Raw genomic sequence first — 16,012 nt, forward strand, 5'->3', positions numbered from 1 at the left:
TGATTTTTGTTACATTGCTGTTAGCAAATGGGTTAAGTGTCTCAAGAATTCACTTTTCCTCTTATTTGCCTAGGAGAAAGAAGATATAAAAATTTTAGATTCATTTTATTAATTCATTCTAATTTTTAATGGTCTTAAAACACTGAAGTAAATTCAGTCAACAAAAAATTGCCATTGCTTAACTATCTGTTGTCATATTTTATAAATAAGCGGGATCCCCCAGAAGAGGAAATACCATTTTGTACTCTAAAATCCTTTCCAGCTGCTATTGAACATACTATACAGTGGGCAAGAGATAAGGTAATTAAGATCTTTATTTTGTTTTTATTTGAAGTAGAAAAGAAGGTATTTCCGATTTTTAATCAGACTTCTATTTGTAACTTTTTTCTTTTTTTTTCCTTTATAGTTTGAAAGTTCCTTTTCCCACAAGCCTTCATTGTTTAACAAATTTTGGCAAACTTATCCATCTGCAGAAGAAGTCTTACAGGTAAAAATCAATACATTTTAATATAATCCAACACTGTGTCGGTGTAATCTTATTTGCAAATTGCCTGTAAAGAGTTTATTTTACCTCTTTAAAGAAAGTATAGCATCATTATTGTACATAGTAAGTCCATGAGGAATCAAATTAGCAAGTCAGAAATGATCCCCATTTTAGTTTGTATGAACTATGCAGAATTGCCAGTATTTGACCATGTTTGATCCACAGAAAAGAAATTCACATGATTCAACCTAAGAAAGATAACATAATAATAAAATAATAAGTAGCTTGTTAAACTCTTTTGGAAAAACACTGATGTGAGTTCCAGTGAAAATTTCATGAGTGGACAGGAATGTCTGAGACTTGAAGACAACTTTAAAGATGTTTTCTTACATTTATTCCTGTACTAAACAGGTCAACTGTTTAGTATAAAATGTTACTCATAAGCACTTCTTATATGAAGTACATCTCTAGTACTAACAACTTACAGCCAGCAAGACATGAGGCTAACTTGTCAGATAAGAAACTACCGTTGAAATTTCATGTGCTGTCTTTTCCCATTCTCCCTCCCCAAAAAAAGGAAAGAAAGAGGGAAAAGAAAAAGGCAGGGACAAGGAGCTCTTGGTGAAAAAATTAAAATCACAGGTCATACGAGCTGGCACTTCAAACTTTAGCTTATACTTCCTGGGAATGATGTGGGTGGTAGGTAGGTGTTCTTTGTTTAATTGGAAATGTATTTATTTGGGTTTCTTTTTTCTCACATTCTAGAAGTTACAAACTGGACACAGTTTAGAAGGCTGTTTCCAAGTTATTAAGTTACTTAGCAGAAGACCTAGAAATTGGTCCCAGTGTGTAGAATTAGCAAGATTAAAGTTTGAAAAATATTTTAACCATAAGGTAAGTATGCATTATAAAACATTAGGTGGCTCAGTAGGTTAATAAGCCTCTGCCTTCAGCTCAGGTCATGATCTCAGGGTCCTGGGATCAAGCCCCGCATCGGGCTCTCTGCTGAGCAGGGAGCCTGCTTCCTCCTCTCTCTCTGCCTGCCTCTCTGCCTACTTGTGATCTCTGTCAAATAAATAAAATCTTGCGGCGGGGGGGGAACCATTAGGTAAGAGATATGACCTTGGGGCATTTAATTGCTACCAAATTAATGTCATTGGACCAAACATCTGTTCTTTCCTTTGGGAATCTTAAGTGAAAACAAGTGCAGGGCACACAACTGATTTCTCTTTGCATGTTAAAAGAGTGCACTTAATAATCGCCACCGATTGGTATGTCAGTCGTACATTTACTTGATCCTTGTCCTTGTGCAAAAGTCGGTTTAAAATAGGGCTTCCCTCTGGAGAATAAGGAATACATTTCATCAGTAGTCTGAAAGAAGTTTGTTGTTCAGAATAAAGCAAGAAACTGAGAAAGTAGAGATTTTGAATAAGAAATTTTGTTGGATTTTGCCTTGCCCACCGATACCCAAAATCACATTTTATATCTGTTTTGTGTCTGTTTCCTAATTTGTAAAATGGGGATAATAAATTGGTACGTAGTACATAAGGTAGTGTAAGGATCAAATAAGTGAATGATACATGCACAGCATTTTGAGCAGAACCCAGCCCATAAGTGCTCGCTAAATATTAGCTGTTACTCTTATCTCCCATTACTGACAGTTGCTAGAATGTGTTCTCCACTCTCTCTTGAGTCTCTCCCTCTCTTTAGGCTCTTATCTATTGGAATATAAAGTAAGTTCATCTTTTCTAAAAAGTCTTTTGATTACACTTATCCTTGCTTTTCACTTCCTTCTTGTCTCTGCTGCTTAGAAAAGTGGTCTTATACTTACTGTTGCTACTTCCTCACCCAGTAAATGCGTCTTCTTTCCTTACTCCTATTCAAATTATTTTTACTGTAATTACTAATGACCCCTTGTTTCAAAATCTAAAGGACTCTTTTTAAGTCCTTACCTTTTGTACTTTTTTTTTAGCTTTTGATTATGGAAAAATTCAACCATAGGAAGTGGAAAAAATAGTATAATGAACCCCAACATAATTTTCACAAATCCGTCACCCAGGTTTAACATTTATCGTCTTGTTGATAATCTTGTTTCATCTATATATCCTCCCCAGATGGTTTTGAACCAAATCTCAAATATCATTTATCATTTCAAAATACAGAGTATGGTATATTTTTACTGGTTCATGTTTATTTTAAATTAACTCTTTGAAAGGAGCAGAATGGTATGTAAGATACGCCACTGTCTGTGTAAAAATTGATAAAATAATGTATCTTCATTTTGCTGTAGATATAAAGAAAAGAAACAGCTGTAAGTGTTGATTAAAAAATAATAGTAGAGGTTATTCCACATGTGGAGGGGTGGCGATAAGAGAAACATAGATAGAGTACAAAGGTAGCTAGAGGCTTCACTGTGTATCTTTTTATGCATTTTGATTTTTTTTTTACCTCAGATAATACTAAGTAGCGATTTTTATAATTGATTGTTTTTTCTTTAGGCTCTTCAGCTTCTTCACTGTTTTCCTCTAGACACACGATTAAAAGATGGCAGTAAGTATGACCAAGTGTTGAGAGGAATGTTTTATATAATTTATTAGTAGGTCCCTATAATGAAAATAATATTTGTATCTTTTGTTAGGTTTGTTTTGGCAATCACCAAAGAGGCCCCCTTCTCCAATAAAATTTGATTTAAATGAGCCTTTGTAAGTATTTGTATCTAGTCTTATATGCCTCCTTTATTGTAAATTTCTTAACTGTCTTACCAGTTGACATTGCAGGGTGAAAACCTCAGGCTCTGGCAATGTTAAATTATTGCATCCCTGTTACTCTTAAGAATTAGTGTATTAGTCTGGCCAACAAAGCCAGCCACAGTCCTCTTCCCCACACATACATGAATCTGTTTGTTTAAATTGTAAAATAATTCCATTATTTTTATCTTAAATGAAACCAAAGTATTACCTCTCTGGCTTTATCCATAAGCAAAAACCATAAAATGACAACAAATGTTTTCCTATTAAATGAAGCCACTATTTAAGAAATTTTTGTTAAATGGGGGGAAAGATTGTCACTACTAAATGCCTCCCTAAATTATCTCAAATTAATTTTCAAAGTAGTTAATGTTTAGATGGACATTTTTGTACATTCACACACACACACACCCATACTTCTATGTTTGTTTTCCAATTAAACACTCTCCTTCCTATCAACAAATAACTCCCATTTAGTTTTCTTATGTGATATTTATGTTAGGCTTCCAGTCACCTTATCCTGACTGCTTCTCCTGTAAAGCTTACCTTACTTGTGTTTTTAAACAAACTTCATTTGCTTAATTTGAACCTAATGTATGCTTTTTAAAACCAAATTTCTAATTTTTTATGAATTAAAATGAATTTTCTTTCGCTAGTCTAATTTTTCTCCTTTTTGCCACTCCTCTCCCCAGGCAGTCACAATCATTTCCTAAATATCTGTGCTTAGAAGGATAAATACCTAATGTTTCTTATAGGTTCTGTAATTTCTTTGTCTAAGCCAGAAGTTCATTGCCTAACTTTTAAATATTCCTGTATCAAAAGTTCTGTGATTACTTTTTTAAACATTTCAAAGGCTGTAGTTTTTGGTGAATTAAACATCTTTGAAACTGTACATTCACACTTTGCCTTACTTTTTAATTTCAAAAGGCACTTCAGTTTTCTTCTGAATGCTGCAAAACTATATGCTGCAGTCTATTGCATTCCACTTACAGAAGAGGTAAGATAACCTTAAAGCTCTAGAAAGTGATACAAAACCAGATAAAAATTCAGTGACCTACCAGCTAATTACATCATCAAAATATGTTTTTATGTTACAAGAATCAGAATTCCGAAAACAGAATGTGAAGGATTTCATAATAATTTTTAAATATTCCTTAGAGATTCTCTTTGTTAACATTTCTTTGATTTATTTAGTGATAATAACTTACATCTTCAGATTTCAAGAAATTTAAAGTGCTATCCCATATCGACATTTCTTAACCCTTATCTTACCTATTTCCTTAGACATCATCTTTATTGACTAACATCTAAATGGTCTAATACAGTTTTAATTGAGAGGCAGACGTGCATTCGTGGTTTTTTTCTTACAAATACAAAATAGAGCCAAATTAATTGCTATCCTTTTAGATAGGCTGAATGGGGAAGTAAGAACCAGAGCCGTAATTAACACTGGCAGTTTTGGACCCAGATAAAAATGCCTACTGTAAATTAATCCTTTTTGGAGTATAATGATAAAATATACTATAAATGTCTGGTAAAATAGTGCCATTCAGTCTGGTATTCTTTTTGTAAAAAGAATAAAAATATTTGTGGCAGTTTTGTGATGAGTGTAGGTGACTTCAAAAGCAGTATGTCTCAGTTTTTCCTAAGCAGCTTAATAATGAATATAGATCTGATAGTCTTGAATTCATCTAGGTTCATCTTGAACCATTTAAATATTTTTCTGCTTCCAAAGGTATGAATTCCATTTACGTACATATTTTATTTATTCAGTATAACTTTGTTCAGGAAACTTTGTAAAACAGTGACAAAATAGTCCCTGATCACAGAGCACTCAGTCTGATACAACCAGCCCTTAAACCACTTTTTAAAAAATCTATGGGAAAAACTAAGATTTCAGGTTTGTTGACTAGTAAGTAATTTTTCATATACATCACCCTGCCTCCCACCCTTTATGAATGGTATTTTGTAGAATAAGGGCTAACGTCACAAGTGGATGTGGTCTAAATAGTCTGATGATAAATCATCCAAATAGTTTAGTATGCTAAATGACCTTTTTAGCATTTAGCTTTAGAATTCAGAATTTTTAAAAGTGTTTGTTCATAAAATTACTCTTTAAAAAAAACAGGACTTATCAGCAGATGCCCTCTTGAATATTCTTTCTGAAGTAAAGATTCAAGAATTCAGACCTTCTAACAAGGTATGTTTAGAAATTTATTCACTCAGCAAATAGTTACTGAACTTTTAATTGTATCAGGTCCCATTCTAAACCTGCAGAATCCCACATCGAACACAACAAAAGTCTTGTTCTAATGGAAGTTATAGTCTACTGGGCCAGAGATGGACTGTTGAAAAGCAATGCTATTATATAATATTACACTATGGGCATAGTGCTAAGGACTAAAAATAAAACAAGGAAAAGAAATAAAGAGTTTTGCAGCTGGTGTCATTTTATGTTGGGCTAAAGAGGAAAGCCTCTCTGATATAATACCATTTGGGCAGAAGTCTGAAGGAAGTGATGGAGTGAGCCATGCTATTATGTGGTGAAATAAAAGCAGGAACAAGTTCAGAGAAAGGCCTTGGAAGACTTAGAAGGCCAGAATTTTTCTGAGGGAGAATATGCAAGAAGAATGGTAGATAGTGAGATAAGTGAGATACTTGGGGTTATGATAAGTACTTAATGTTTTATTGTGAGATAAACCAGTATGATTTTAAGCAGAGTACGCAGTCTGGCTTATATTTAGAAGGATGACTGGGGGGGCACCTGGGTGGCTCAGTGGGTTAAGCCACTACCTTCGGCTCAGGTAATGATCTCAGGGTCCTGGGATCGAGTCCCGCATCGGGCTCTCTGCTCAGCGGGGAGCCTGCTTCCCCTTCTCTCTCTGCCTGCCTCTCTGCCTACTTGTGATCTCTCTCTCTGTCTCTATCAAATAAATAAATAAATAAATGAGCCTGCTTCCCCTTCTCTCTCTGCCTGCCTCTCTGCCTACTTGTGATCTCTCTCTATCAAATAAATAAATGAAAGAAAGAAAGAAAGATGACTGGGGGCACCTGGGTGGCTCAGTCATTAAGCGTCTGCCTTCAGTTCAGGTCATGATCCCCAGGGTACTGGGAACAAGCCCCACATCAGGCTCCCTGCTCTGTGGGAAGCCTGCTTCTGACTTTCTCACTCCCCCTTCCTGTGTTCCCGCTCTCACTGTGTCTCTCCCATCAAATAAAATCCTTTTTAAAAGATTTAAAAATAAAATAACAATAAAAGGATGACTCGTTGTTGCGTTAAGAATGACCATATAGGACACAAGAGGGGAAACTTGGAAAGCTCAGTTATGGGCAAAAGATGGTGGTGTTTTGAATGAAGTAGTAGGTAACAGGTAATTTGTGATAAGGGATTGGATTCTGGTATATGTTGTAATAGTCCTGACAGGATTTGAAAGGGATTAGAGTTGGATTGTAAAAGAAAAAAGATTATTTGCTTAGTTGAAGTAAGAAGCATGCTTAAATACTCCACATGATGAAGACGTGAAGTTAAAGGAAGGAATTTGAACAGAGGGAAAAAAATGTGTGAAATAATTGCTCCAGGGGGTGGGAAAGTTACTTGCTAGAAGATAGAGTACAATTTTGAGACAGCAGTGAGAATCCACTTAATATTAATCCACTTAATGTATTACGCTAAATGTGGCTGGGAAAAAAAGAAATTTAAATGTCTGGGTGCTGCTTTAGAATAGCTGGAAAATTGGATAGAATGAAGGTTGGGGTTTTGCTGGGCAAGTATATTGGAAGGAAAAAGAGGTAAGGAGTATTAATAAAGATAGAACATGAAATTTAGGCAGGATAAATAGGAAAGTTTTAAAATATTAAGTATTTTTCTTGTTCACATGCTTATTATATGCCTTTTTCATACACTTTAAAAATCATGTACAAAACAATCTTTTGTTCCCCTTACCCTCTAGCTGTATTGAGAAATATGGAATAATGATTGCTTCCCTATAAAATTCAAGCAGAAGCTGGTGTGTGCAGTCTTCCACTTGCACTGTTATTTTAGGGAAAAGGAAAATTTGTAGCTGTTTGATATTGTACAAGTAAATGGGTGTGCTGAATGAAATGTTCATGACTTGTAGCTTATCAAGAATTAAACAGAAAAGTAAACAGAGTTCTTATATTAAGGAGTTTCCAATTATGGAATGAATAAAGCAAGGGAATAGAAGATAGCATAGGGAATACAGTCAGTGATTCTGTACTAGCATTGTATCGTGACAGATGGTAGCTGTACTTGTGAGCATAACATAATTTATGGAGAAATTTAATCACTATGTTGTACACCTGAAAGTAATGTAACATTGTGTATCAACTATATTCAAATATTTTTTTTAAAAGTTTCCTACCACATGTTCCTAATAGACAGAACTGCTAGACAGAAGCCAAAGAAATATGTATGAATAACTTTACTAATTTTTATTGCTCTTCAGTGTTTTGTGGCCTGAATTGCTTCTTTCTCTATCAGAGTTTTGGGGTAATAAATTAGCCTGAGCAATTTAGCTATGGTTTTAGTTTTAAAATGAATTATGAGTTTTTCACAACTCCCTGAAGCAACTCATACTGAAACTTCAGAGTCTAGCACTGTTAACAGATGCCAAAAATGTCAACTAGACATTCTGGCAGATAAAAGTTTCTGCTTCCTTGACTCTTTACTATTTCTTAAATACTCATAAGAATACTTAATCTGTAAAAACACAAGTTGAATGTGTACTATACAAAGAAGTAGTATTTTTAATTAGTACCCTTGTAGAATGTCAAATAAGTAATTTCTTAAAGATAGGTTACTTAGGGGCACCTGGGTGGCTTACTAGGTTAAACCCTCAGCCTTCGTCCTGGGTAATGAATGATCCCAGAGTCCTAGAATCCAGCCCCGCATCGGGCTCTCTGCTCAGTGAGGCGCCTGCTTCCCCCTCTCTCTGCCTGCCTCTCTACCTACTTATGATCTCTGTCTGTCAAATAAATAATCTTTAAAAAGATAGGTTACTTAGATGTGCTGCTCTGAGTATGCATCTATGTGAAGGAAGACATATTCTCTAGGAAACAGCTTCTTGTAAGCAATCAATAAATATTTAAAGGATGCCTATCATATATATTTTATGGATTTCTTTGGAGATAGAAAACAGCTCTGTACTAGTTAGAGCTATGCAGTTTGGTTTGAGGTACATTTGTCAGAATTAAAGACTGCTCATTAATATTAACTGTATTCTACTGTGGAATTTTAAAAGAGATCTGTATGAATGCAGATCTTACAAGCTATTCAGTGAATATTTTATTTTACTTTATTTTATTTTTAAAGATTTTATTTATTTATTAATTTGACAGAGACACAGCGAGAGAAGGAACACAAGCAGGGGGAGTGGGAGAGGGGGAAGCAGGCTTCCCGCAGAGCAAGGAGCCCGATGCGGGACTCGATCCCAGGACTCTGGGATCATGACCTGAGCCAGAGGCAGACGCTTAATGATTGAGCCACCCCAGGCGCCCCTCAGTGAATATTTTAACACAAGCAAGTTTGTTTTAAATACATTGAAGTCCTCTCAGTGAACAAGGTAATGATCCCTCTTCTAATTTACATGTCAGTGTGAGGAGATAGATAATAAAACAAATATTTAAATAACAATATTATTTAACAATGGAAGGTGTAAAATAAATTGGACCGTAATGATTAATAATGTGTTTAAATTATGGACACCTGGTTGACTCAGTCATTAAGTGTCTGACTCTTAGTCTAGTCTCAGGTCTTGATCTCACCATTGTAAGTTGGAGCCCTGTGTTAGGCTCCACACCCTGATTTAGTGATCTTAAAGCCATTGTTTTCATATCTTTCAATAACTTCATTTTCCTGAATTTTTCTCATATATTTCAGTGATTTAAAAACATATGTAAAAAAATAATGATGTGGTTAAACTGGATAAAAGGAATATCTTCTCTGTATGACTGATTTGATAAAACAGGCTAATCAAACTTAGGTACAGGATATGATAACATTAATGAATATATGTCCATGTATTTAAAGGTTGTTCAGACAGATGAAACTGCAAGGAAACCAGAGCATGTTCCTATTAGCAGTGAAGATGAGAGGAATGCTGTTTTCCAACTAGAAAAGGCTATTTCATCTAATAAAGCTACCTCAAGTAAGGGGAAATCTTTATAAAAATGCTTTGACCTGGAGGGAGTTTTTATTTTCAATAAACTCTATACCCAAAAGCTTTGGGGACTAAATAATAACTATTATAATAATAATGATGTTAGTTGATTTCATGATCATATGAAAGTCACTGTTCATCTTTAACTGTGACTAAATTCATTATTTTTTTCACCTTTGCCCTACCCTCAATTGCTGAAATGTAGTCTGCTTTATTGTCATTGTTCTGATCGGTTTAGTCCTTAAGAATCTACTGTGTGATTCCTTTTTAACTCATGGCCAGCATAATGAGCAAAAAAATGGAGTTCCTATATAGACTAACACTTAGACCCAGTGAAATCACTTTAGAATAAAAAACCATAGACAGAGTTCTTTTGGCTTATTAGTCTCCATAGTTACATACAGGGAATACAACGTGACCTGTATACATCCTTGTTAAATGGTTTTAAACTGAAGGAAACCAAACTTGGATTCCTTAAAAACAGCACCATTTGATCATTTTTAGACCTGCTTACCATCTTTTATTACATAAATCAGTAGTTTCCAGACTTTCGGGATATTTATGCACAAACCAGTAAAATTCAGGAAAAAAGAACCTAGGTTAACCAACTATTTATTTTGTAAATAAAATATATGTTAATTTAAGCATTACAATTCTTTAAAAATTTCCATTTCTGACTTTCTCATTTCATAACATATGAAACTACACCTATCTACAGAATGATTTTTGAGAACCACTAATCTAGAAATATTTCAAATAGATACATACTTTTATTAGACTAACTGAGCCTGTACTTAGTTATCAGAGGCAAAATGTTTCAGACTATTTATGGAATCAACTTTAGAACACTACCCAACATTAACATTTTTTATTCATAAAGAGTTTAATAGCAGAGGTGGTACATAGCTTTCTTGCTTTCCGTGTTTTAGAAAGAATTTTTTAATATAGAAACTTCTCTGATTTAGTGATATCAGAACCATCATTTTCATATCCTTCAATAACTTCATTTTCCTGGATTTTTCTAATATATTTCAGTCATTTAAAAACATAAAGGAATATTTAAGAGTAATGAATCCACATTGCTTTTTACCTAATAAAATCTTTACAAATTATTACAAAACTTTATTTTTCTGGTTGTTATGATCAGGTGATCTTCAGATGGCAGTGCTTTCATTTGAAAAAGATGATGATCATAATGGACACATAGATTTCATTACAGCTGCATCAAACCTTCGTGCCAAAATGTATAGCATTGAACCAGCTGACCGTTTCAAAACGAAACGCATAGCTGGTAAAATTATACCTGCTATTGCAACATCTACTGCTGCAGTTTCTGGCTTGGTGAGTTTATTTTTCTTTGAATGGAAATACTTCTTTTTCATTTATGTCTTACCTGTTTTCCCCATTGTACCAACCTAGCAAGTCCCGTAGAGGTCTTAGAGAAGGAGAGATCCATATTGATTTTAAATTTCAAGAAATTTCTGAAGATTCGGTAATTCACATATTGAATTTTTACAGCTATATAGATATTTTAACTTAAAAATTAACCTGTGTGAAGGCAGAGTACAATTTTTCAATCCTTTACAATTTTTACAATCCTTTTAGTCATTCTTGTATCCTCCATTGAAAGCAGATACTATATTTTTCTTGAATAAGATGAACTGCTCGAATGGTTGCTCTTTGATTGTATTAGATTTTAGTTCTTTGGCTTAAAAAATATAATTCCTGTTAGTGATTAATATTTCTTACAATTTAATATTTTCTTAATGATTCAAAACCTTTAGGCTGACTCTAGCTGTTTTGCTGTACTGTAGTGTTATAGTTGGAAGCTGTGTAATTATCTGCCCTTATATTAAGTGATTTTAGACTGTTGTATTTCTTGAATTCTGGTATCTTTCAAAACAGGAAGATTACATGATCAAAATAATTTTTTAAGTAACTTTGCTCACCCCATGTAGAACAGATGAAAAGTTTGAAAGTATAAGATATGCTAAAAGTGGACAGGTTTATACAAAATTCCTATTATATCAATCCATTAGCTGCTTTTATTCTTTATAAAGAAATGCTTGAGAATAATTTAGAAAAGTCATGAATAGGTTTAGGCTCCTTATATAATCAGATCACCTTCTTTTATCTAGGTTGCATTGGAGATGATCAAAGTAGCTGGTGACTATCCATTTGAAGCTTACAAAAATTGTTTCCTTAACTTAGCCATTCCAATTATAGTGTTTACAGAGACATCTGAAGTAAAAAGAACTGAAATCAGGTATGTGTGAAGTTCTTTTTCTCTTGCATAATGAAAATGAAATAAAATTTTTACCTTCTTAAAGGAAAAAATTGTAGTTTCACCTCTCCCTTTCATATATATATATATGAAGTGATCCTTGCCATCACTTCAAGACTATCACTTCAATCCCATCTTCACAAAGCATCTTTTTTTAATTAATTGACAAATTAAATTTAATTAATTAAAATAATTGATAGGCATTAGGTTAGTTTCAAGTGTGCAACACAATGATTAAGTACCTGTATGTACTACGAAATGATCACAACAGTAAAGCCAGTTAACATCATTACCATACATAGTTAGCTTCTTTTTTTCTTTATAATAAATTCTTTTAAGATCTGCTCTCTTAGCAACTTTTAACTGTGCAGTATAGTATTATGAACTGTAGTCACCATGCTGCATATTACATACTCATGATTAATTTTATAAACTGGAAGCTTGTACTATTTGACTCTTTTCACCCATTTTGCTTACTCCCCAGCCCCACTTCTGGCAGTTACCAATCTGTTGTCTGTATCTGTGAGCTCAGTTTCAGGGGTTTTTCTTTTTTTTAAGATTCCACATATACAAGTGAGATCATACAGTTATTTATCTTTTTCTTTTTGACTTATTTCACTTGGCATAATGCTAACATTGTTCCAAATAACAAGATTTCTTCTTTTGTGGCCGAATTGTGTGTGTGTGTGTGTGTGTGTGTGTGTGTGTGTGTGTGTATCACGTTTTCTTTATCCATTCACCCATTGATGGACACTTACTTACGTTTTTTCTGTATCAGTATCTTAGCTACTGTAAATAATGCTTCAGTGAACATGGGGGTACTGATATGTTTTGGAATTGTTTCTTTCATTTTCTTTGGATAAATACCCAGAAGTAGAATTGCTGGATTGTATGGTAATTCTGTTTTTAATATTTTAAGGAACCTCTGTACTATTGCAACACTTACTATTTCTTTACTACTAGCTGTACTAGCAAGTGTTAGGTGATACCTCATTATGGTTTTGATTTGCATTTCCCTGGTGTTTAGTGATGTTGAGCACCTTTTCATGTGCCTGTTGGCCATCTGTATATCTCCAAGTTCCTTATATATTTTGGATACTCACCCGTTATCAGATACATGATTTTCAAATATTTATTTCCATTCCATAGGTTGCCTTTTTTTATTTTAATTCAGACAGTTCATTACTTCTGGCATGGCAGGTAACATGTGCTTCATGTTTGCATCATTTTCTCTTGCTCTCTAAGTCCCCTGGGGATAATGCAGAGGAACCAGGTTGATAGTGCACATACAATAGATCTAACAGATCTGTGTCACAGCTAAGGAATACTGAGCTTAAGAACACACCAATTTTATACAAAGACTGCTGGCAAATCTGAGCAGTTGCTGTCCAGCAGACAGGTCTTATCTTTCATACGTTGCACAGGAATCAAAACTGGCTCCTGGCCTTTAGGGAGTTACTATTTCATCATTTAGGGCTGTTTATTCTGAAAACATCTTTGAAAAGGTATTTCTATTTTTAGTTTGGTTTTTTTTTGGTTTGTTTTTCTTTCTTCCTTCCTGTCTTTTTTAAGATTTTATTTCTTTGTAGGGCGCCTGGGTGGCTCAGTGGGTTAAGCCTCTGCCTTCGACTCAGGTCATGATCCCAGGGTCCTGAGATCGAGCCCTACATCAGGCTCTCTGTTCAGTGGGGAGCCTGCTTCCTCCTCTCTCTCTGCCTGCCTCTCTCCCTACTTGAGATCTCTCTCTCTATCAAATAAATAAACAAAATCTTTAATAAAAAAAAAAAAAAAGATCTTATTTCTTTGCAAGAGAGAGAGAGAGCATGAGCCAAGCACTTGGATGGCTCAATTGTTAAGTGTCTGCCTTGAGCACATGTCATGATCCCAGAGTCCTGGTATCAAGCTTCACATTGGGCTCCCTGCTGAGTGGGAAGTCTGCTTCTCTCTCTCCCATTCCCCCTGCTTGTGTTCCTGCTCTGGCTATCTCTCTCTCTCTGTGAAAGTAATAAATAAAATCTTTAAAAAGAGAGAGAGAGAGAGAGGGCGCCTGGGTGGCTCAGAGGGTTAAGCCTCTGCCTTTGGCTCAGGTCATGATATCAGGGCCCTGGGATCGAGTCCCACATCGGGCTCTCTGCTCAGCAGGGAGCCTGCTTCCTCCTCTCTCTCTCTCTGCCTGCCTCTCTACCTGCTTGTGATCTCTGTCTGTCAAATAAATAAATAAAATCTTTAAAAAAAAATAAAAAGTAAAAAATTTAAAAGAGAGAGCATGAGCCAGGGGATGGGGCAGAGAAGCAGACTCCACACTGGACAGGGAACCCTATATGGGACTCAATCCCAGGACCCTGGGATCATGACCTAAGCTAAAGGCAGCTGCTTAACCAATTGAGCCACCCAGGCACCCTGAAAAGATCTTTCTAGATAAAAGTTGTCATATGACATATAGAAATGTCATGAAAAATTACCTCCTAATAGTGAGTGCAAGAAGCCTGGATCACTAGGAACTTTATAAAACGAATGAAACACCCCTGCTTTGCCTAGTTCTAGATTTCTTCTATACAAGATTATTAGTTTGTACAGTTAACCACTGTTCATTTTTATCTGCCCTTTTTTTTTAAGATTTTATTTATTTATTTGACAGAGAGGGGGGCAATCTGGGGAAACGGGAGAGGGAGAAGTAAGATCCCTACTGAGCAGGGAGCTGGATGTGGGGCTCGATTCCAGGACCCTGGGACCATGACCTGACTCAAAGGCAGATGTCTAACTGACTGAGCCACCCAGACGCCCCTTGTCTGCTTTTCCATTTTGTTGATGGTTTCCTTTGCTATGCAGAAGCTCTTTAGTTTGATGTAGTCCCATTTGTCTACTTTTACTTTTGGTGCCAAATGTGAAAAAACTGTCACCAAGACTGACATCAAGAGGCTTATTACCACCTTTTGTTTTCTTCTAGGAGCTTTACAGTTTCAGGTCTTATATGCAGGTCTTTAATCTATTTTGAGTTAATTATTTTTTAAGATTTTATTTTTAAGTAATCTCTACACCCAGTGTAGGGCTCAAACTTAGAACCCCAAGATCAAGAGTCATTTGCTCTACCAACTAAGCTAGCCAGGAACCCCTTGAGTTAATTTTTGTATGGTGTAAGATAGTGATCCAATTCTATACTTTTGCTTTGTGATAGCATTTCTGACTAAACTAGCTATAGAACTCTCACAGCATTTAATCTGCCACATAATTTAGCATTGTACTTTCTTACGGTTTTATCTGTTATCCTAATTCAGTTGAGTTAGAAGGCATTATAACGTCTGACTAATGTTATGAGATTGAGAATCTGGTTCCAGAAATTATGTGACAGAGCAAAACAGTTCCCCTGGACCTCCATTTTTCACTTTTAAATTGACAACCACCAAAAATTTAAAAATACCTATCTTGGCAAGAGTGAAACAGCACTCTCCTCATACCTCAGTACTCATAGGAGTATAGAATAGTATAATCCATAACAGAAATATAGTGTAATATTTCAGATTTGCAGACACATTTGTACTCATCTCAAATGATATATTTATAAAGATATTCATTCTGGCATTGTTTATCATAGCCAAAGATTGGAACAACCCAGCTGTTCAGTAATAGAGAACTAGAACATCCGCACAGTGAAACCCATGTAGCTATTAGAGAACTCTTACTAAGACATGCTGGTTTATTGTGAGAGACTGGAAGGATCAATAAGGTGTACAGATAAAAGTGGTTACCTCATATAGTGTAATGGAGAAATAAGTTGTATTTTTCTTTTTCCCCTATGTTATTATGTAGCTAAATCACAAATAATGGACCTCTGGGGCTTTTTATTACTACTAAAGAGAAAAATACTAAAATGTTTTGTTTTGAATATTTTTCTACAACAGAAATGGAATATCATTTACAATTTGGGACAGATGGACTATACATGGTAAAGAAGACTTCACCCTCTTGGATTTCATTAATGCAGTCAAAGTGAGACATTTATTTACTTAGTTCATCAGTTGGAGGTTTTTATAAATCATATTTAGCAGAAATTTGTCTGCTGTGTTTTTACTGGTTGTAAAACATTGTCACCCAGCCTTTTATATCTGGACATAGCTTTGATTGTTTCTCTTTGGGCATTTACTTTTAGGAGAAGTATGGAATTGAACCAACGATGGTGGTACAGGGAGTCAAAATGCTCTATGTTCCCATAATGCCAGGTCATGCAAAAAGATTGAAGTTAACGTAAGTATTGAACTTTATATCAGAAGATTCACAAGGATTAAAACATAAGGTGGATGCACACTGGGAAATCAAATAG

At 35.0% G+C, this 16,012-nt stretch overlaps 1 protein-coding gene across 3 annotated transcripts in view; it reads left to right on the top strand.

Annotated features, from left to right (window-relative positions):
- UBA6 (ubiquitin like modifier activating enzyme 6) overlaps positions 1–16,012 on the top strand; it is an 85,958-nt gene that overhangs the window by 65,595 nt on the left and 4,351 nt on the right. For all 3 annotated transcript variants that reach the window (XM_059160135.1, XM_059160144.1, XM_059160154.1), the window contains 12 exons: positions 211–300; positions 407–487; positions 1,250–1,378; positions 2,983–3,034; positions 3,123–3,186; positions 4,159–4,228; positions 5,360–5,431; positions 9,281–9,398; positions 10,558–10,751; positions 11,549–11,676; positions 15,594–15,681; positions 15,842–15,936. In XM_059160135.1, coding sequence (XP_059016118.1) covers positions 211–300; positions 407–487; positions 1,250–1,378; positions 2,983–3,034; positions 3,123–3,186; positions 4,159–4,228; positions 5,360–5,431; positions 9,281–9,398; positions 10,558–10,751; positions 11,549–11,676; positions 15,594–15,681; positions 15,842–15,936 — 1,181 coding nt within the window. The remainder of the gene's footprint in view (positions 1–210; positions 301–406; positions 488–1,249; positions 1,379–2,982; positions 3,035–3,122; positions 3,187–4,158; positions 4,229–5,359; positions 5,432–9,280; positions 9,399–10,557; positions 10,752–11,548; positions 11,677–15,593; positions 15,682–15,841; positions 15,937–16,012) is intronic.

Source organism: Mustela lutreola, chromosome 1 (assembly GCF_030435805.1).
Source record: "Mustela lutreola isolate mMusLut2 chromosome 1, mMusLut2.pri, whole genome shotgun sequence".
In the NCBI taxonomy this organism is placed as follows: Eukaryota; Metazoa; Chordata; class Mammalia; order Carnivora; family Mustelidae; genus Mustela; species Mustela lutreola.